General features: G+C 38.6%; 2 protein-coding genes across 4 annotated transcripts in view; one reads left to right on the forward strand and one right to left on the reverse strand.

The window, feature by feature from the left end:
- LOC110832402 (uncharacterized) overlaps positions 1–22,970 on the reverse strand; it is a 277,620-nt gene that overhangs the window by 147,766 nt on the left and 106,884 nt on the right. The gene's annotated exons all lie outside the window — the stretch shown is intronic.
- Positions 1–22,970, forward strand: part of LOC110832398 (glutamate receptor ionotropic, delta-2) — a 144,416-nt gene that overhangs the window by 116,728 nt on the left and 4,718 nt on the right. Inside the window, exons 2-5 of the mRNA XM_087348483.1 lie at positions 14,310–14,521; positions 16,281–16,462; positions 19,033–19,335; positions 21,799–21,902. Coding sequence (XP_087204609.1) covers positions 14,386–14,521; positions 16,281–16,462; positions 19,033–19,335; positions 21,799–21,902 — 725 coding nt within the window. The 5' untranslated portion in view covers positions 14,310–14,385. The remainder of the gene's footprint in view (positions 1–14,309; positions 14,522–16,280; positions 16,463–19,032; positions 19,336–21,798; positions 21,903–22,970) is intronic.

The raw sequence follows: 22,970 nt of genomic DNA on the forward strand, positions 1-22,970 counted from the left end.
ATGCTAAGACAATACTAAAAAAAACAGAGGACCTGTCTGGAGCATCGGACTATTAGCACAAAGAAATAGAATTCATAATGGCGTAATTAATGTCTGCCGAAAAGTAAATAAACTACAGATGTACTAGCAACTTAGGCTTACAAATACTGCTATAATTAGTTTCATTTATTTATTAGCTGTGACATTATAGTTCTTAGTCTGACTTCTGGCAGCAAAAGAGAGGCAAAGAACAAAGGATCCACCTACCTTGTCTCTCGAAGATCAATATTTTTATGTCTTCTACGTCACATATTTGTACCTAATTTTGAAAAAAAAAAAAACTTTATCGCAATTGTTTCTCAAATAAGAACAGTTATCTGCATTATTTGCGACGTGCTAGATGGTATAAACAGGGTGGTACGTCCGGACGGATTATAGCTCTTATATAAGAAGGTTTGAACAGCTTAATAATTTTCACGTATTTCCTGCTTGCATTCAGATTTAATTTCGGAACACTGGGTCCAGTTGTTAGCTCTCAATTCGGTAATATCAAACACTGGAATAAGCCAAGCATAAGCCTACAGCACTAACGTGAAAACATTTTTCAAAATTTTGGCCGTAGAATTTAAAGAGAGATCAAAAAGAAGATGGGAGGATAACGTTAATATGAATCTTCGAATAACATCATACAAACTTATGGATTCATTTCAACTTGTTCAGGATATTGATAAGTGGCGGATACTTGGTTTATTTTAGAGTCAAATTTAACTATGATCATGAATGATAATTCAAGAATAATTTGAAACAAAGCGACATCGGCCTATTTTAAGTCACTGTCCGATAACCCGTTTGCAGATACTTAGTAAAACCACGAAACCCTTGGTCTTGTTCATCTGTCTCTCAACGGAGGTTCGAAAACTGTACCTCCCGAACGTGGACGACTAACGTTAGTAGCGATAAATAATAAATACAGACACAGAGTTCAGTCAATATAAAACAAGGCTGAATTTTAAACTACAGATTAACAGAACTGGAAGTTATTATGTAACTACTTTGCATTACATAACGTGAATGACGTACACTATCCACCTCCGTGAGCACGGAATACAAAACGAATGTAGTCTCACTGTCCACGTACTGCGGGTCAGGTAACTGGCGTTGTAATATTAACCCACATCGTCGTCCTCAACATGAACGTAGTTCCGTAACGATCCTGCTTTATGCCAGCTGCGTCTCACGAGTGTCGTACACCGCCTCATTTCCTCCGTACTTACACGCTTTCAAACGTGAAACAACAAAATTTACACATGCCAGCGATAATTCCAACATTGCTTGTGGATTCTTATGTTATCGTTGGTTGATGGAAGTCTCAGGTGACTAAGACGGCTGAGACATGGCGGACTTGTACCATGAACGATATCTGATGAAGAATATGAGAAATTGTTCGTGACGTCATTTTTTAGAACTGGGTTCTTGCGTAATTTTCCGTTTTTCTATTTGGACGTCACAACGTAGTCCATGTGTTAACAGTGGAAGAACTTTCACACACTTCCGCTCAGAAGCCTCGCGAACAAAGACTTACTTTTAGAAACATATTCACCGAATCAACCATCTTCAACGTGAAGTATCATCAGTGTGGTTGAATTATGCATTGGTTTAATGAATCCCCCCCTTCCCATCTTCCAATTTAAATGTAACTTTATATTCTACGACTAGTCGCGGACTCACGGCCCTGATGATGGAGACAGCAAGGACCTCTGAAACGTTGGTACGTTTCTACCAGACTACATGGCGCAACAACCCATAAGACAGCCATCTTTCTACAGATTCCTATTTCGACTCGAATTCCCTGGTATCTCTTTAATGTGTGTATTTACAGTTCTTAAGTGGTTTATTATACAACACGGGTAAAATTGTGCCTCCTCCAAGTACGTCCGATTTGTAATTTGTATTGGTGCATCATTCGTTTGTTTCCGGTCTGGCTCGCATAATTGTCTTTTTGAAAGAAAGGAACATTTTCAATCTGACTCGTGACGCAGCGCACACTAGAATAACAATGGCCTTATTTACGTTTCTACTATGCGAAGGCGTTACACATCGACAATCGAGCTTACCAATCGATCTATATTCCTGTCATCAATATGGTTGTCAAATTAGCTGCCAATATTCTAGTAACAATGAAACAGTTCCTGGAATGAAATATGGTAATAGCAAAACTTTAAACTTGAGTACCTTTAAACTGCTACAATAAAACTGATAAAACCCATTTCACTTTAAACCTTGTTAAGTTTATTTTATTTATTTAGTGTTCTGTCTGACGACAGGTCCATATGAACAGGGTCCTTCCATCCTTTTCTCGGACTGGGACCTGTTCATATACGTTCTTGGCAGATGATCCAGAAGTGGTTTGCCATTGCCTTCTTCTGTGTGTGAAAGGAGTAATTGTTGGGATGCCACGGAGGAAAACTCCGTGTTGCCTAGACCACGGCCTTGCCCAACACAAGTTATAAATTCGGGAACCGCCGGGAATCGAACCCGAGACCCCAGAATTACAAGGCCAGCGTTCTAACCGCTAGACCACCTCATCTTATTATTATTTAGTGTTCTGTCTGACGACAGGTCCATATGAACAGGATCCTTCCATCCTTTTCTCGGACTGGGACCTGTTCATATACGTTCTTGGCAGATGATCCAGAAGTGGTTTGCCATTGCCTTCTTCTGTGTGTGAATGGAGTAATTGTTGGGATGCCACGGAGGAAAACTCCGTGTTGCCTAGACCACGGCCTTGCCCAACACAAGTTATAAATTCGGGCACCGCCGGGAATCGAACCCGAGACCCCAGGGTTACAAGGCCAGCGTTCTAACCGCTAGACCACCTCATCTTATTATTATTTAGTGTTCTGTCTGACGACAGGTCCATATGAACAGGATCCTTCCATCCTTTTCTCGGACTGGGACCTGTTCATATACGTTCTTGGCAGATGATCCAGAAGTGGTTTGCCATTGCCTTCTTCTGTGTGTGAATGGAGTAATTTTTGGGATGCCACGGAGAAACCGGGGAAGCCCCCGGAGGAAAACTCCGTGTTGCCTAGACCACGGCCTTGCCCAACACAAGTTATAAATTCGGGCACCGCCGGGAATCGACCCGAGATCCCAGGATTACAAGTCCAGCGTTCTAACCGCTAGATCACGATGAAAGAATGGTCACCAATAATGACAGGAGCATAACAATCAGTTTATTTACGTAGTTCCCAGTAAAGCGCTGTTCACCATGAATGTACAACTAACAGTTCCTGGACAAATTTCGTGTCTGATATTTTCATGTTTTAAACATAAACGATTATAAAAAGGGGTAGATAATAAATTGTTGTAAATTTATGTCCTCTATGAACAGAATGAGACTCCGATTAATATTAGTAAAATATAAATATAAATAAATGCCAAGTTAACATTTTCAATACACACTTCATACGTATGTTTATGTCTCAATAATTTATGTTCTTACTTTTATTACATAATACGTTTACGTTATGGTTACAGAAAATTTTGTACTGATGTAAAGTGTCACATCATATTTTAAGCAAAATTCAGTTATATAAATTAGACAGAATTCTGAAATTAAAGCTGCTGATTTTCCTTAGAATTTCGTGTGTCTGCATTAGTGGTAATGTCGAAGACAAGCAGTTGAAAAAGTATGACGTCAGACATGACCTTAAAGTTTATGTTAATAAAACCGACCTCCTTTTTTCTGAGTAATTATACAACCGATGTGTAATCGAATATCGTTGTTTTAAAACCTCGCTCAGTTTATTTAACAATGTATTGGTAAAACATTTTTCCTAGACAATAAATAATAAATACATTTATTTTGTATTAAATGTTTATCACATATGAGGTAATGCATTAAAATAATATGTACTCTAACTATTCTAGTGACTGAGTATAAAAATTTGTCAATACTGAATCAGTCCTTAGACTGAGGGAAAATTTTGCACAAAGCCTGTATTAATCTCTAACTAAAATAGTTTTAATTATTTCATGCTTACGTAACTCCCACAGAATTTTTATCCACTGAAATCTGTATAATTTGTGTGATTATAGAAGGCAATATAATTGGTTTCATCTGGCTCAGGATATGGACCAGCAAGAGGGAATTTCTGGACATGGTAATGAACTTTTCGGGGAATTTAATGACTAGGTAATCATACTATTAGCTTCTCAACACGGACTTTGATCTATAAAGTTATTCATAAAAGAAAAATTACACATAATGCAATATACAATATATTATATAAACGGACAAATACAGATTTATTAACAACCAGAATGGTTAACTTGTAAGCTTTCTTTCTTGCTTAATAAATTAATAGCAACACGAATCAAGCCGATACTTTAAGCACGCGCGTCACACCCTCGCCGTTCGAAATGGGTACGTTTTTGAAAATTCCCACGAACAGTAAAATCTGATGCGCAAACTTTAATTCTTTGTGCAAAATTGGGTTTATGTAAGCTATAGACACACGAAACATTTTACTTAATAAGTGTAATTAGTGATTATTATTGCTGGTGTTTATTGTAATGACGTCCGTGATGCTAATAATTTTATGGTAGACGCTACCGAAATTGCGTATTTCAAGGTAACAGAAAAATCGAACAGCGGAGACCAGGGGACTGAAGACAACTCAGAATTAGCAGCTTAGCAAAGTTAGCAACGCTCTATTTTTCACTAAGAACACCGCGATAGGGGAGGTCGCCTTGAAGCATGCATTCTGCGTAATTAGCATTAAGTGCAGCTTCAGATGGAGTGTGTCCCGACCTGTACTCTTAGAACGCCAAACTTGGATACGAGATTAATTGTGACAGCGTTTAATATTACAAATACCTATATTATGATGAGATTTCTTCACAAAGTTTAAGCCCAGATATTACAAAGTTACACTTAAGGGACCGAGTAGCTTCTTAGCGTTTCCTCCGGTAACATAGAATTAAATAAATTATTATTACTTCCGACATTATACAGGAAACATTTACACATAGAAATGTACATAGATGAGCTGCTCCAAGACTTAAGCATGAAAATGAAGGTAAAAGGAAGAGGAAGACGAATTAACGTAAAACAGGGCAAAATTCAACGTAAATGCGCATATAATTTATATAAAAACACGTCACTGCCTACAAGTGAAGCAATTCTAGGTCTACTGTGAGGATTCTTCCATGCTGGGTGCGAAAATTCCGTTGAACCATTGTCGCAGATTCCGTTTCTTCAAATCAAAGCACACAGCGAGCGCGCCTCGCACCTGTGAAAGTAGCCATTTTGAAATGCACTGCCGCTTGTACTCGCTGTGACGGAATTCGGTACTACAGAACAAACTTGATTTGTTTTGCTACAAAATGACACCTCAATCGATTCTGTAAGCTTTCTGATTAAATTTCTATACACTTTCAAAGTTGTAAATTCCTTTTAGAATCACCCTGTATAACTGTACATACATATGTGTACACATTAAGAATATGAACCACATCACATAGTCCTACATTACATGCATACATCCAGACGTGCACACACAAATAGGCTGCTAGACGTGTCTTTATACAAAGTCATGTACGTAACAAATTGAGACAGAGGAACAGAATTTTTTTAAATAAATTCAAAGTAGTTCTTGAAGAAATTTACTATTATAAAGCCTGTATTGTGTCTAGGGAACTAAGCTGTATTCTTGGGTTACAATATTATAAGTGTCTTAATGTTTACTAGAACAGATGATTTCAAAGGTGTTGAAAATAATTTCCATTTCCATTTTGGGCTCATAAAAATTTATACAATCAAGTAAGAACAGGACAACTTATAGAAAAGTTAACTGAGGAATTGGGAAAGAAAGATCTGAGTGAATGTTCCTGTTGGATTCTTCGATTATTTGACTACGTTTTTTCAATACTTATAGCATCAACTAGGGCAGAAAATTGATCGCGAATGCTAAGCTGATGATAATTTCGAAGGACACGGCCTTGGCCTAACTAAAGCTACCCTCTAGGCCGTCGCCTGAATAGGCTAAGAAAAAACGCACAGATTTTCTGTTCTGACCGAGACCGGAAGTCTGTCTCCAGCGTATAGATCTTGAAGATTACTACTGTGTTAGCCTGCTCGATTATTTATATGCATTCTCCTCAATTTTACCGTACGGATAGAAGTTTACTCCTGTGTTTCTCAGACCGGTGATTAATGATCCCACGAGTTAACGTGGTCTCAACGCTACGATGCTGGATGATACAGTCTTCTGCTTCATCCAGGTTCTGATCGGGGATGATTGATGGCATTGTGATTATGCATCCCATTCTGCAGAATGCCTTCGGGGTTTGTCGGTGTTTATAAAAATAAGCAGCATCACTTCTCATAGGAAAGGCTTTCAACATGACGCCAGAAACCTACACACAGACTTCATCATACTTGACTGCAGGCAGAACTTGAAACACGCTGACGGACAGCTCCTGTCTGAATCATCCAGCCTTGTTTTCTGAACATCAACTCATTTCGTTTTCATGGAACATCACTTTAGCATTAATGACCAGGAGGCCGCTAAGACGTCTCAGCCAATTTCACGTGGGATATTGACTGTACCATTGTACGTACTGCTCAAGATCTTTTGGTCTCAACTGTACCGAATCTTGAAAAATTTAATCAACTTATAACTGTTACCCGTAGTAGCAGTCGCCGCAATGCAGGGTTCAAGACCACGGACGAACTCATTTTCCCTTACCGCACGGCTGTAAGTAATCAGTACGGTGTTGCTAGCTTTGCTACGCTGCGAGTTCTTAGCTGTCTTCAATCGCTTGTCCTCCGCTGATCGTGTCGCTATGATGTAGGTTTTGGTGTGACTTTGAAGAATGGAACTTGGTGAAGGCCAGTGAAATTTGTTTGTTAGTCAAATAAATTGCATTTGACAATATTCGCAAATTCGTACAAATATTTCAAACGCATGCTACATGTACTCTCCACCTGTCCCAATTACGTGTCACGCCACGGCTGATGAAGCGACATTCTGAAGTCTCTGATGTTTCTTATATTTTTTTTCCTATATCTACGTGAGGTAATCACACTATTCAACTTTAGGCTTTAAAAAAATCAATCTGATAATCTCGCCCGCATTTCAGATTAGAGAAACACTAATATCATTATATAAAATTTCTAATTTCCGTATGATCATATGGAGGCCTACCCATAAGTCTGAATATGAAATCGCCTCTGGTCCTACGCTGATACTAGACCATGAGGAGTGTATTGATGGCGTGCATGTAAACCCCAGCACGTTCCAGACATTATAATTAGATGGAAGCCATTGTCAGAGGCTTATTTTTCACAAATGGCGTTTCGTTAGGTCGTATTAGTAATAAAATGTATTTTATGTTTTGCAGATGACTGCGTCAGGGTGATAAACTCTGATGATGGAGGCAGTAAGAACGTCCAAAACGTCGGTCAGTTTCTATTTCATTACACGGCGAAATACACCAGAAAAAAGTCTTCTTAACGCTCGCCACTGTGAGAAACTGAAATCTAACATATTTTTATTTGTTTCTTGTCCCCGCAACAGGAATTGAACCCGAGGCGCTTAACATCCATACGCCTTCTTCTTCTTGTTAAGTGTTGTAGCTTCCCTCGCGTCTTTAGCACGCGACACAAAACTGATATTAAATTCAATATTTCGTATACGAGGTGCGATCGGAAAGTTTCTAGACTGCGCCTATAAAAACCCGTACACTTATCTCAGGTATTAAATTCATCCATCACCCTCGAAGTAGTTCCCCTGGGAGTGAACACAACGATCCCAGCGCCGCTGCCAAGCCTGGAAGCATCCCTGGAAATCTTTCTTTGTCAGCCTGTCAAGCACCATCTGCGATTCTGCCTCAATCTCTTCTATCGTCTCAAATCTCCTTCTCTTTAGCTGAATTTTCATCTTTGGGAAGAGGAAGAAGTCACACGGAGCTTAGAAAGGAAGTTGGGGTCGGTTCTTGCAAGATCTTTGAGCTCCTGACAAACGAGAAGTCAGTCGATTCTGCTTCTGGTCCTCAGACAGGATGCGTCGCATGTGGAGTTCTTCCTTTAGAATCAGCTGACAGGTCCCATAGCCTATCCCAGCAATGTCGCACAAGTCGTTGATGGTACGACGTCGATCTTCGTGAATGGCCTGCCGAATCTTCGTAACATTTTCGGGCGTTGTGCTCGAAGATGGTTGTCCAGAACGCTCGTCATCATCGACAGAGGTTCGGCCATTTTTAAAACGTGAATGCCACACAAAAGTTTGTGCACGACCCATTGCGGACTCCCCAAATGCTTGCTTTAGCATTTCATAGGTTTCCGTAGCCGTTTTGGCGAGTTTTTGGCAAAATTTGATGCACACGCCATTCCGAAATCGCAGGAGGGTCGGTGTAATGCACTACCAAAACGCCCGTAACTAAGAAACAAATGCTAATTCGATGATGCCGGCTGGCACACTGATTCACTATGAATGTAGGCCGCACCCCCTAGCGGCAGGAGCTCGTACTACATCCGGTTCGCCCTCTATTGACACAGTCTGGAAACTTTGCGATCGCACCTCGTATGTAAGCATGGCTCATTTTCAATATAACGAACATTCTGGTAAATGACAGCATTCCATTGCAAATGTCTGTATACATTACCTTAAAATTGCTGCTAGCTTAATACTCGGATTATTATCTGTAAGATTATTCTGTGTACAAATGTTTGTGGGGAGAACTTATATTCGGTTATCTTTCAACTGTAATGACATGTTATTGAACATCAGCGTATCCATGCACAGCCGAGGGCCTTGGTAATTAAGGCAAAGAACACAATCAGAAGCGAACAAACATTTTTCAACGTCCATCCATTATTTGGCTCAAAAACCATTAATAACTACCGATAATTCCACATTAGTTGCTATGAGGAAATGTTACAGAATTGGATCACTGTACAGCGTGATCTATTATTCCAATTTTTCAGTTGAAGGTAAGGTTAATACCTGATGGAGCGTGGCAGAAGTATTCTGCTTAATAAGACTACAGGAAAATCTCCTTCAACTGCATTAAAAATTACGCAATATCGTGCAGCAATGCAGACGTTTAACAACGTTTCGAAGGAACCTGCTGCCTCCATCTTTGTAACAAACGCACATTGCTCCACTTTGCGGATAGCCGAAGATCGTAATCACTGTCGTAAAACGGTCATAATTCGAATAGAAAATTCTATGATCATGGTATTAAATTATTGCTTATACACATACTAAAGTTCAGAGACAAGAATTTATCTAACTGATATTCCATTAAATATAATATAACAAAAAGTGCTTCACACAAAGATTTTCAGTAATAATTCGAAAATGTTACTTGTAATAAATTAGTATACTAACATGGTAAAACAGATTCCTTCTTGAAAAACTGACAGTCATTCTTCAAGTCAAGAAATACACAACCACTAATGCAAACAGGTGGAATTTTACTGGGGGATTCTGTTTTAAGCCAAATTAATTTATTCCAAACCCAGGTATTTTAAAATATTTTCAACATTACCTTTCTGCCTGTAGGTCTATACAATTTGTGCCTCGTCTTCAGGTTCTCAGATTAAGATTTTGATGGCCTTCCCCCGCATGCGTGCTACAGGTCCCGCCAATCATATTCCCTGAAAAAATTCATCTCCTCCCAAGCGGCTACATGGCGTATAGTGGGATACATTTAATTACATTTTTATGAAAAAATTCGAACATAAAGTACTTTGTTCACTCCTGTCTGGGTCTTAGAACGAAAAGTATTACGCAGTTCGTGTCTCAAGGTTATATTAATTTTTAATAAGAACGTAAGCTGCTACTCGTAGTGAAATTAGATCTGGTCATTGTATAAGAAATAAATGGCCGGCTGGACAATGCTGGATCGCTAAGCTAACCTTATGAAAAACCGGAGATGAAAAATACTCCCTGTCTGCTTTCCATGTTCCATTTTCTACTTATCTTCACGATTCTACTTTGATGCTAAACCTAAGAATCCTCCAGTCGTTACTACAACACAAAAGTTTGTAGCGAAACCATGTAATCCAGCATTTTGCGTCGTACATTAAAATTTAGTGTAGCGTGTTACAAAATGTCACACAGGGCCTTGAACCTGTGACGAACGACTGTTACCTTCTGAAATATTACTTGCTTGTCAGAACATTAAAATTCTGATAAAATAATTACCTTCAGACAAAATAATCCCCTGGGCAAGACAAAGTGGACTTCATTAAAAAGTTTATAATCGATCGTATTGTTCCAGCGTTCATACCACTAGTGATAATACTCCGTCAAACAAGAAACACCCCAACATAATGTTTGTTTTATCGAAACATAAACTTTTATTACTCTAAACACTGCTGATGTGATCTCGAATTACGCAGAATTTTCCCACGTTTCAGTCAAAAATTAAAGAGTAAAATTTTAAATTATTAAATACACATATTCCGTGATACGGAAATATTCAAACAATGGATATGCTATATACAGGCTGATCGAAAAATCACGCAACCCATAACAAAATATTTATTGACGTTTCAATTTATTACATTTGGACAGGATTAATGCCCCGCAATATCTCTGTCACTATCCGAGGGCTGGAGTAGGTCACGTGATGTTGTAACCTGCTCGGGCCAGTTCGTCAGTTGCCTTTCAGCAGTCGAAGTAGAAGGATGTCCTTTTTCACAAGTGCAACGAGTGTCCATTGTCGAACACTACGTGGCGTCTCCTTGATTAACTTGCGAGGATGAATTTAAGGACACATTTCCCCAATCCTGCAGCTCAAATCAAATCGACGATGTCCGTCTGGCGACAGCGCTTACGTGGCACAGAAAATCTTCACCGGGTTGCATCAGACATGAGGAGAACAGCGAACGCTGGACATTTCCAACACTTAATATAGCAATGTGGTTTTTTTTCCTGATTTCAATGCAATCCAATTTCATACAAATACGTCAGGTACGGGTCACGTGACTTTTGGATCGTCTGTAAAAACACTTCATAATGTTGTACCTACACAAAATTTCCATATATTTTGTAACACGGTGAAGGACCGCTGATTTCCAAATAATAATAACTGTTTACGAAGACTAAACAATAGTTAAAAGTTGCGAACAACCGCGGCCTGTTATCGAAATTTTCCAAAACGTATCGTTGATAAAATATTTTAAAAAATAACGGCAGAAACTGTGGTCTCATGTCACTCAAAAGAATGTGTAATAAACTGAATTTATCCAAAGTAATTACTCCTTCCGTTTTCAAAACACACGTTTAGTATATTAATATTGTTACTAGGAGGCTTACATCACATGACTCAGGATTAGAATTCATGCTTAAAACTGCCTAAGTACCACCCCATCAAGGAAAATTAAGCTCGACGCATCCAAAACACGGCATTGTCAGTGAAACATTTCAGCCGTTTTGTCGCCGAGAATTTGTTACCATATGAAGTACAACGCACGAGCTAAAGTGCAGCTGTCTCACAAAATTAGCCTTATATTTCTGAACTAAAATACAAAGGACGCACAGCGCAAACACGGACGATCACAAGCAGATGTACGCTGTTTAATTAAAACAGCAAGTGGGCGAAACTCTAGGCAAGTGACTTTGACTTCTGACCCACCCAACCAAGTGGTGAAGATGCTTCACATGTTGAGCCGACCGACGGCTGCAGACGATTATGAAACTCTGTCAGACCGCGTTTGATTCCCGGTACCTACAGAATGCCTCCACATTCCAACCATTCGCAATTGTCTTTAATTTCTCCCTTCCATGATCAGTAACTTCTACACTTTTCCTAATTCCTTCCTTTATTCTTATATCCCTTGCCCCTTTCCTTCCTTATCCCCGTCTTCATTCATCTGTTTTCTATTTCACCTTACTTTCTTTGTTTAAGGTTTAAATGCGTCATGTTTGTGTTTTATAATTAAAATATATAATAAAATTCAGGTCAATACACAAACTTTATTTTCAGATGTTAAAATTTAAAATTTAAAATTTGCATCGAAACATGTACTGAATGAAGGCGCTCTATTGTAACATCGTTGTAGCGATGAATAGCGCAAATTTTAAATTTTAAATTTTAACATCTGAAAATAAAGTTTGTGTATTGACCTGAATTTTATTATATATTTTAATTTTCTTTGTGTTATTTTTCATTCGTCATTTACTCTCATTCTTCCTATCCACGACATACTCAGTAATTTGACTGATATCAAAAGATTTATCGATAATTTTCTACATATAATTTGAAAAATAAAACACGCATAGAGACATAAACATATTCTGTTAATGTAAAATTCATAAACTATAATTAAAAGTGCATAAACGTATCTATCACATTCATCAGTAGGTTCCAGTTTTGTGCATATAAGAATGAATAGGAAACATTTGGCTCTCAGTTGACGCGCGGCTGGCAACGATTCGACGACCACGGAACACGGAGTCTCCACTGGTTACCGCAGAGAATCGTAAAGTTATAAGTTTGTTTCACATCTGGTAACATTCAAACCTCGCATATTTACATTTATCTTCGATTATTAAGCACGCAATATTGTTGTGATTATACAGAGTGAGTCAGAATTATGTTTACAAACTTCGTGTGCGTGTATCAGGATCGAAAATAAGAAAAAATGTTCCTATGAACATGGGGTCGCAAATGTTTAATTTTCGAAATATTATAGATCGCATTATAATACAGAAAAGATAATTCAAGATTTATAACGAATTCTTCTCGGGCTGCCAGCCCTGTAAGGTGGTTTAATGGAGAAACCACCAACGTTTCGAGAACCATCTTCTAGCCCGAGAAGAATTCATTATACTTAGTCACCGTGAAAGCTTCAGATCATAAATTCAAGGTGTGTTTGCCGAAACTGCGAATCAATGATTATGTTAGAAGATTTTGTATGAAATTCTGACACTATTTTTAGATTCTTCTCACTACGACTCTGTAATTATTCGTTAAACTCGGTCTAAAATTTCAGTGCAAAGTGACTTACCGAACCAAATTGTGTATGGTAAAGTATAACATTTGGTTCTGACTTCAGAATCATTTCTTAACTTACAAGTTGTGAAGACCTCGGCTGCAATTTAGAATTCTTTCTGTCCCAACATCTCTCTATGCGCTCTATAGTCTAAAACGTTTATGATTTCATAGAACAGTAAAAATTATTTCATTAAATTTCTGTAATATTTAATAACCATTACAAATAAAATTTAAGTTGAAGCAATCAATTCAACACAAAACGTAATTATTATCAGAATAACGTATGTACGATAACATAGAATAATAACGTTTGGAAGGAAGGAAACACGGGGCAGTAGTGAGGAATTAAGAGCTTATTCATGAAAAATACACATTTCCGTCCTCAATCAGTGAACCCAATAGAACGGACTTAATATTTGGTAACATGAGGTGATATTGTTGCGTCATATTGTGATGATTATAATTGTTTAATTTTAACCGTCTAATCACAATAAAATATTTTATTAAATATTAAAATATTATTATTACAATTAACATTTAATATTTAAAATATATTAAAATGATGCTCTTTCCATCGAAATGTTCGATTTACAATTAGAGCATCATCTTTTTCACGACATGTTTCGGTTTTCAATGAACCATCTTCAGGTGTATAATCGATATAAATTTAAATGTAATATTCTAAATGCAATCCTTCGTCAGATGTCAATTAAATATCGGAAAGTTATCCTCTTCTAGATCAATTGTACTTTGTTATCACATTCAATGTTGTTTCGTAAATGTATGTCGCGTGATCTTGCGTGGGTGAAATGTTTGTAGTGGTTTTTTATAATCGGTCAGATATGAAGAGTGGAGGAGGTCCGTCTGGAAGTAATGTTGTATTGGAACTGGAAGACGAAGGATTGCATTTAGAATATTACATTTAAATTTATATCGATTATACACCTGAAGATGGTTCATTGAAAACCGAAACATGTCGTGAAAAAGATGATGCTCTAATTGTAAATCGAACATTTCGATAGAAAGAGCATCATTTTAATATATTTTAAATACTTTAAATATTAAATGTTAATTATAGTAATAATATTTTAATATTTAATAAAACATTTTATTGTGATTAGACGGTTAAAATAAACAATTTAGTAACATGTTTTTCATAAAATTATGTTTGACTCTGCTTATGATTCCGATGAATTATGTTGCTAAAACTTGGGAATATAAAGTTTGTTTTAAATTCTATACAGCACACAACGAACTTCATTTATTGTTTTTATTGACGTTAGACTTTCATTTATTTATTTATTTATTTCCAGCGCATCAGTCTGACTTACACTGCAGCGAACGACATGCGATAAGAATAACAAACCCTAAAACTTAAACAGATACAACATGAAATTGATGATACTAGCTGTTCTGATAACATCGTCCACTTGTTTAGATGTAAACAACACAGTGAAGATGGCGACAGCAGTAATCCAGCACTTCCGTTCTGTGTGTGTTTACCTGCTGCATGGATACGATACGAGTAAGAATTGTACTGCAATGGGCGTATGAATAGCACCACTCGACTTTCGTGGTACACAGAAATCTTCCACTTACTCGTATTTCTGAGGGTAAAAGCATGCAGAATTGTTATCAGACCTCGTATGTACGTTGCTACCACCTGATTTGCCACACAATAAATTTGAGTTTTATGCCCTGGGTGTATTCATGAGTTTCATGTGATTCTCAGAATAAACAGCTGTAATTCCCTTAAATAGCTTTCAGCAATAACTGGTTTTTTAATGGGTAGACGATGTATTTTTATAGGGACAAACTGAAATATTATTTAAATATACTTTATGCTCAAGAGAGTTGAGAAAAAAATACGATATACGAGTGGACCTAATTATCTGGTTCAATTATCAGCTGTAGGGCAGTTGTGGATATGATAGCTCGGGCAACAACAATTCGGCCTCGTGTCAACACGGTCTACTACCGGAACCTTTTTTTGGTCTTCGTGAAACAGGGTGCGCAAAAAGTTAAGTCACTTTTAAAATAGAAATTTATACTTTTCAAATATTGGTGTATGAGTGATACACCTAGTTATTACATGTTAATCTCCTCGACTTTCTGTGCAAAATAACAAAACAAAATTCCAGAGGGAAGCAATTTATATTTCAGTCCACACTCTAATAATTAACTGATTCGTGTTCATTGGTGTCATTTTGCTCAGCGAAGAGTTAATTTGAGGCCATATGGGGGAAAAAGTAAGGCAGGAGGAACCAGGGACACGTGAAACATTGTACCCTACACGTGTAAATAATTATTAATAAACATAAAAAATTAGTGTTAAGATACAATTTGGCTGCACGCGACAGAGACAAGCGACCGAGGCAGGCGACAGAGACGGGAGACGGACACATCGCAGCTTGTCGCCACACAATTTTGAGGTGACGACCGAGACATGCGGCAAAGTGTTTGTTTTCTTTGTGCACATATTCTGTAAAAAATGAGTAAAAAATGCTTCTAAAAAGGTTAATCGAAGAATAAGAAGAAGATGATGTGTTGCTGTGTTATTTGTTGCGAAGGAAACAAAGAAAACCTATGAGTTCAATATTCAAAACCAGACGTGAAGAAGAATCTCTCTGTCGGTGGTCAGTGGTCGGTTTTCTGCTACTAATTCTACCAATTGCTCATCTTGGTCACCGGTAAATTTAATTTCTGCCATTATTTTACTCAACAACACACGTGCTGCCTGAGCCCGTCGCGAGACACTACTGGTCCGAGAGCGGTCTCCTGTGCTTTGTCTCTGTCTCGCGCTCGTAATTGTACTTCATACGATTGTACAGAGAGCAGACAGGAAGCGACCAGTCTCGGTCTCGTAACTCTGTCGCCTGTCTCTGTCGCGTGCAACCAAATTGTACCTTTAGTGTTTACTGAGATGACGCAGGTGTTCCTGGCCGGAAGATGTCGGGGCGATCGAACACAAGGTCAACTATCAGTTGTTATAATTGTAATAAATACAGTCGAATTACACTCGATGTAGGTCGATACCTACTTAGCTACTGAGACAGACGGTCAAGTGCGTTCTTTTGTGTGTAAAACCGCGGACGAGGAGGGTTTGCTGTGTTATTAATTAAAAATATCATGAACCTAAAAGATTCAATATTTTTTGTCTTTATCAGAAAAGTATCTGCTAATAGGACGATATCAAGTGAACAAGAACAAATGAGTTTTGGATAGTTTAAGGATATTAATACATGTATTTATGAGTCGTATTCATCATTTGTCATTAATTTCAGGCTGGCGAGAACAAACTATGATTCTTGATGTAAGGAAACTATTTTTCTCGTACGATATCAGAACAGCGACTCTGTCTTCTTCTGAAGTCTCGCACGACGCCATGGCATTAAAGTGTGAATCAAACATTCCTCTCATCATATTTCCACAAGACGAACGAAAATCAAGACGCATCTTAAACGAGGTAAGTGGATAGCAACACACAAGTGACAACGAGTAAATAATTAAGAACTGAAAGTAAACAACTTCATTTTTCTGGCCATGCCATGAATCCACTTCGCAGAATGGAGGCAAAGCTCCACGCACTCTTAACCAAGCCATTAGATGAATGTGAGTGATCAGTTTCAAGCGCTGAACCCCCTGGCACTGAATTTCTAGGGCGGAGGGGACTCCTCGGATATTGTCTGGACACGGGGGACAACAGCCGAATCCCCAAGATCCAGTGATTTCGAGCGAGGCTTGGAGATTTACGAGGTGCGATCAGAAAGTTTCAAGACTGCGCCTATAAAAACCCGTACACGTATCTCAGGTATCAAATTCATCCGTCACCCTCGAAGTAGTTCCCTTGGGAGTGAACACAACGATCCCAGCGCCGCTGCCAAGCCTGGAAGCATCCCTGGAAATCTTTCTTTGTCAGCCTGTCAAGCACCATCTGCGATTCTGCCTGAATCTCTTCTATCGTCTCAAATCTCCTTCTCTTTAGCTGAATTTTCATCTTTGGGAAGAGGAAGAAGTCACACGGAGCTTAGAAAGGAAGTTGGGGTCGGTTCTTGCAAGATCTTTGAGCTCCTGACAAACGAGAAGTCAGTCGATTCTGCTTCTGGTCCTCAGACAGAATGCGTCGCATGTGGAGTTCTTCCTTTAGAATCAGCTGGCAGGTCCCATAGCCTATCCCAACAATGTCGCACAAGTCGTTGATGGTACGACGTCGATCTTCGTGAATGGCCTGCCGAATCTTCGTAACATTTTCGGGCGTTGTGCTCGAAGATGGTCGTCCAGAACGCTCGTCATCATCATCTATTGACACAGTCTGGAAACTTTCTGATCGCACCTCGTATAAAAAGAAAAAAAATTCATGATACTTATCTCTGCCCTCACTTACATGGCAGCAGCAATGTAAGAACGCAAGAGGTGTTCGTTTGTCCTGACGTATCAGATTTAAAAAGACACGTCACAACTTTCTGCCGCGTGTAAACGCTCCAAAATTCGTTGCCATAGCAACGCACCCACCAACACACACGTGCCGCTTGTATTAAAGGTAGGGACGTTGGCTGCATGTTATTGCTCAAAGCCCTTAACAGAGATACATATCTCGAAGCGAATTTATGGTAGGCAGAGAGAATATTTTTAGACGACTTTAAAAAAGCTTGTTCAAGTTTTCTGGTCGTTTTTTTAAAATACCTTACATTTTAACGGGTTAGATACTACTAGCTTTAAAAAAAATTTGTTTGTTTTTCATTTGAAAAAGATGGGCTATTTATTTTATGAAAGAGGTTTTTATGGTAATCAAAGCAATACTGACGTATGATTTGCACCGCATGACCCAGAATGGGGCAGTTTTTTTCGGTTTCAATATTGTTGCGTGCCACGAAAACAATTTTAAAAGTGACACGAGGATACTACAAGGACACGTATCTACATCGGAATCATGCCCTGAATTACCGACAGGTATCTCTGTATACTAACTATTTCCGGCTGTTTCGCAGAGAGACGAGGTGTTCCACCTACTTTCATGCTCAACAGCAGTTCTTACATCGTCGCCATGTTTGTAATTATCGACTTAGAACCCACACATAATTTACAGTTACGTGTTAATTCACAATATACAGACGTGTGTGATACGTCTCCATACCAAAAGTCACAAACGGAGTTGTAGTGGCTCTCGAGTTCGCTATCAAGATGTAAGCTTAAGCATCATTTAGCATGGTCACCATGTTGCCGTTTTATAATGTACAAAAATAAATATCTCAGCAACAGTTTTAATCCAAACATATTAAGATCCTGTATAAAACAGAAACAACGTCGAACCCACCTCAAAAGTTCGCTTGTAGGATATTAAAGTATAAGAGTTTTGGGTGGTGAGAAATGGCATAACCCTCAAACCAAATTTCGTGAAAAGTGTGTCTAGTGATTCTAAATCTGGACAGGGAACACACCGACAGCTTTCTGATAACATAAGGCTATTTTATTTCCTGAATAAAGGAAATTAGCCTAAAAATAAAAAAAGGCTTGAAGCATCTGTAAGATTAGTTTTAGGGCAATTATTAAACTATAAAGGCAATATTTATACGGTTATAATACGATTTATTTAAATTATGTGATGATTTTGGAATTTCAGGATCAAAAAATCAGTTCTACTACTTTCAACAGAATTTAGAATTTTCCTCTCCCTTACAGTTCCCCATGATCAAACAGAGGACTACAAAGAAATGGCACTAGTTTGCCCAGAACAACGTTTCAAACCTTGTTCGCATTATTCTTGGCGCTAAAGTGGAATTCTGGACGACAAAAATATTTACTTCAGAAAATAATTTTCATAAAATAAATTTCATTGTTCTGCATCCTAAAATATGAAAATTACTTTAATTACATTCTAATTTTTCTAATATCATAACCAATACAATATTTAAGTGATAAATAATAGTTTAATCTCACGGAAAGAATGTTCTGCCGCAAACATTCAGAAGTTTTAAACAGTGCAGACAGGTAGAAAATTATGAACCATGGCCTGTGACCATGTACCTCTTCGTCCAGATGGCCAGAACCGTTCGCCTGTCAGGCGCCAACTGGTTGCTGTTCCTGGACAGAGACTCCGTCCTGGAGCACTTCTTCGCCGACGCGGATATCCCCTTCGACTGCGAGCTGCTGGTGGCGCAGCCGGGGGATTCCCGTCACGTCATGCTATCCGAAGTGTATCGCGTTAGCTCCTCACTCCCCCTGCAGACACATCGCCTAGGCAACTGGACTCCTGTCGGCGCATTCTCCTGGCCAACACAGACTTTCTACGGGAGGAGGAATACCTTGCAAGGACTTGTTCTCAAGACAGGAACAATCGAGGTCGGTTTTGTGGACTTAACTTTCAAGCACTGATATCTATTGTAAGGATTAATTTTTCCTTTACGTAAATTCTTAAATCCCCACTCACATAAAAGGATTCCTCATAACAAATAGTTGAAACGACCACTGGATATTCGTATATAAATCTTAACACGTCGTCATCTCACTAATGTAGCCTTTTGGTCGAGATAAATTTTCCCGTCACACAGCAACGCTCATAAGTCCCTATTAGTGTTAAAAATTTTAGCGTTCAGTTCTGCTTCAAAAATTAAAAACAAACTGGAGAATTCGCATGAGGAAATAATAATACAAACAATAAAAAGAGAAAATTCTTTTTATTTTCTGTAAGGGTGTGATTATTTTCAAACATTTTTGATCAGAAAACTGTCCCATTGGTATGCATTAAAACTTCAGGGCAGAACCTTAATATGTTAACATGTGAATGATAAGGTTAAGTCGTTAATTATTATAATTACGACATTATTTTCCATATGATTCATACAAACTGTTAAATCCAAAGGCTCTTGTATGTACCTGAACCTATTTAGGCCTGTATGTGTGCCTGTGTTCAGGTATCAGGGTCTGGAACCTCCGGCTTGTCTAATTCATAACTCTGATATAATGAGTCCTTTAGACATTTGGTCCAAGTATACAATCAGCTCATGAAATTTATTTATATTAGACGCCACAGCCATAATTCGGTAACTTCAACTTTCACCCTTGAAACACGTCGCCGGAAGATATATCTTAATCTTATAATCCATTATAATACCGTCGTCTTCAAATTGGGCGTTTTCAGACAGGTTTCCCCGCAAAAACTCTGTGCCCATCCCTTGTTTCCTCCCTCCTGGCTCCAGGTCGTTACCAATGCAGCCCCTTACAACTCGTTTACCCGAATCCTTGCGTACTTGACGAACTGCATAGTCTCTACCATGATGCACCCTCTTGTGTGACGCAAGTACCTGGTTCGTGTTACATATGTCAAAATATCGATTTTAACGCTTGGTTATTTTCATGTCAAAGTAAGGGACCACATTTTATCCCCGTATAAAACAAGTTTCGAAATTATCGTTCTATACACGCTGTTCTTCGGTGTCTGTAATAAAAACTTCCGATCTGATAAATAAAAACTTGTTTTGACTTCGCTTAGTGTTGTGGGCCGTCACAATCTATTCTTAAATGTGTTTTTTTCTAGGCACATAACGTCTCAATTATTCTCTATTTGCAGGATTTGAGGTTTTCACAGCGGTGATCATTAAGATTTCTGTCTTCTGGGTCGTTGCGCTGTGTAGTCTGGTCGATGTTTACCAACGTTTCAGAGGTCATACTGCCTCCGTCATCAGAGTATGAAGATTTCTGTCTTCTGGGTTGTTGCGCTGTGTAGTCTGGTAGATGTTTACCAACGTTTCAGAGATCATACTGCCTCCGTCATCAGAGTATGAAGATTTCTGTCTTCTGGGTTGTTGCGCTGTGTAGTCTGGTAGATGTTTACCAACGTTTCAGAGGTCATACTGCCTCCGTCATCAGAGTATGAAGATTTCTGTCTTCTGGGTTGTTGCGCTGTGTAGTCTGGTAGATGTTTACCAACGTTTCAGAGATCATACTGCCTCCGTCATCAGAGTATGAAGATTTCTGTCTTCTGGGTTGTTGCGCTGTGTAGTCTGGTAGATGTTTACCAACGTTTCAGAGGTCATACTGCCTCCGTCATCAGAGTATGAAGATTTCTGTCTTCTGGGTCGTTGCGCTGTGTAGTCTGGTCGATGTTAACCAACGTTTCAGAGGTCATACTGCCTCCGTCATCAGAGTATGAAGATTTCTGTCTTCTGGGTTGTTGCGCTGTGTAGTCTGGTAGATGTTTACCAACGTTTCAGAGATCATACTGCCTCCGTCATCAGAGTATGAAGATTTCTGTCTTCTGGGTTGTTGCGCTGTGTAGTCTGGTCGATGTTAACCAACGTTTCAAAGGTCATACTGCCTCTGTCATCAGAGTATGAAGATTTCTGTCTTCTGGGTTGTTGCGCCGTGTAGTCTGGTCGATGTTTACCAACGTTTCAGAGGTCATACTGCCTCCGTCATCAGAGTATGAATCTTTCTGTCTTCTGGGTTGTTGCGCTGTGTGGTCTGGTCGATGTTTACCAACGTTTCAGAGGTCATACTGCCTCCGTCATCAGAGTATGAAGATTTCTGTCTTCTGGGTTCTTGCGTTGTGTAGTCTGGTCGATGTTAGCCAACGTCTCAGAGGTCATACTGCCTCGGTCATCAGGGCGATGAACGTGAATTCATATTCAGTATGACCTCTGAAACATTGGTGGAAATCTATCATACTACACGGCGCAATAACCCAGAAGACAGCCATATTTATTCTATATTTACTTTTAATTACAGGCTTATTATGATGTTGTTGACTGTGATTTCGTGTCATGGCTCAGACTTGGCAAATAACATTTCCTTCTGGTTTTCCAGCACCTGTTGACAGTAATTACCAAAGAAGAGAACAAGAAGCCGATGGAGGTTGGGGGATATTATGGCGATATTTGGAGTGCGCTGAAGAATCAGATGGACTTTAAGTAAGTCTTCAAAAGTTGTATTTATTTCTAACACCCAATAATCATCAATTCTTCTACTGATTATGCAATTTGATGTCTGTACCGACCTCAAAATCCTCTTTCCAAAATCTCCCTTTTCTTTCTCTTTCTTCACCTCGCAGTTTTTCGTTGCATGTTGTCTTCGCTCACGTGTCTTCGTCCAATCTTTCTTCCTAACAACTTCATCGTTTATTTACGTAGCGATCTCTTAGACTAAATAAACGACTTAAGGTTTGCTACGAAGAATAGATACCATCTCCCTATTCTATTTATTCTTCTTGCTTAATAATACACGTAGGTTCCGATGATATCAGTTTATTTAAAATCCATCAAATGCTTAAGCTCCCTGTTAACATCTCGTCATGTTGATTTCGCCTGCTCACAATACCTAAATCCTTGAACAAGAATTCGTCTTGAGGAGCTAAGAGTCTCTCAGCTGGAAAAGAATTACTCCGCCTTCTGTGGAGCTGGATGTTACATTTGACCTCTATCCTAAGCCAGTTGAATCCAGTCCTCATCTTCAAATTATATATATAAAAACCGATTTTAAATTTCTGATCTCATCTTCACCTAGCCCCCCCAAGTGGTCTGTTCCTTTCTGGCTTTCAGTGTTCCTAGACAACAGTTACCTCTAACAAAAAATGTTTAATATATTTGCCTTAGATCTGTACATTCATGTAACTATTGTCCAGTGAAAAAGCTATTTCGATTCTAAACTTGGTAGCATTCAAAGTCAATGCTGGAATTATAAACGTTTAGAGCCACGGGAAAGGAAATTTCAATTGCAGACTGCCCGAAAATATTCATTACGATGAACCACAGAACGTCAGATTATTTTTACACCTGGGAAACAATGTGAAACATTTCAAATTTGGGTTTTACCACCGTGTTATGCACTAACAACAAAATGTCATACGTCAATGAGTGAAATTTTGGCAAACACGGTGAGCATTTGGTATCAATTTTTACTGCCTGATAAAATTTATTATCTGATATACTAACATTTTATTCTAATTCTCTTGTCATTGTACGGATTTTCACCGCCAAAAA

Source organism: Zootermopsis nevadensis, unplaced genomic scaffold (assembly GCF_977971745.1).
Source record: "Zootermopsis nevadensis isolate Lab colony 2312 unplaced genomic scaffold, Znev_1.0 Znev_ptg000013l, whole genome shotgun sequence".
NCBI classification, from domain to species: Eukaryota; Metazoa; Arthropoda; class Insecta; order Blattodea; family Termopsidae; genus Zootermopsis; species Zootermopsis nevadensis.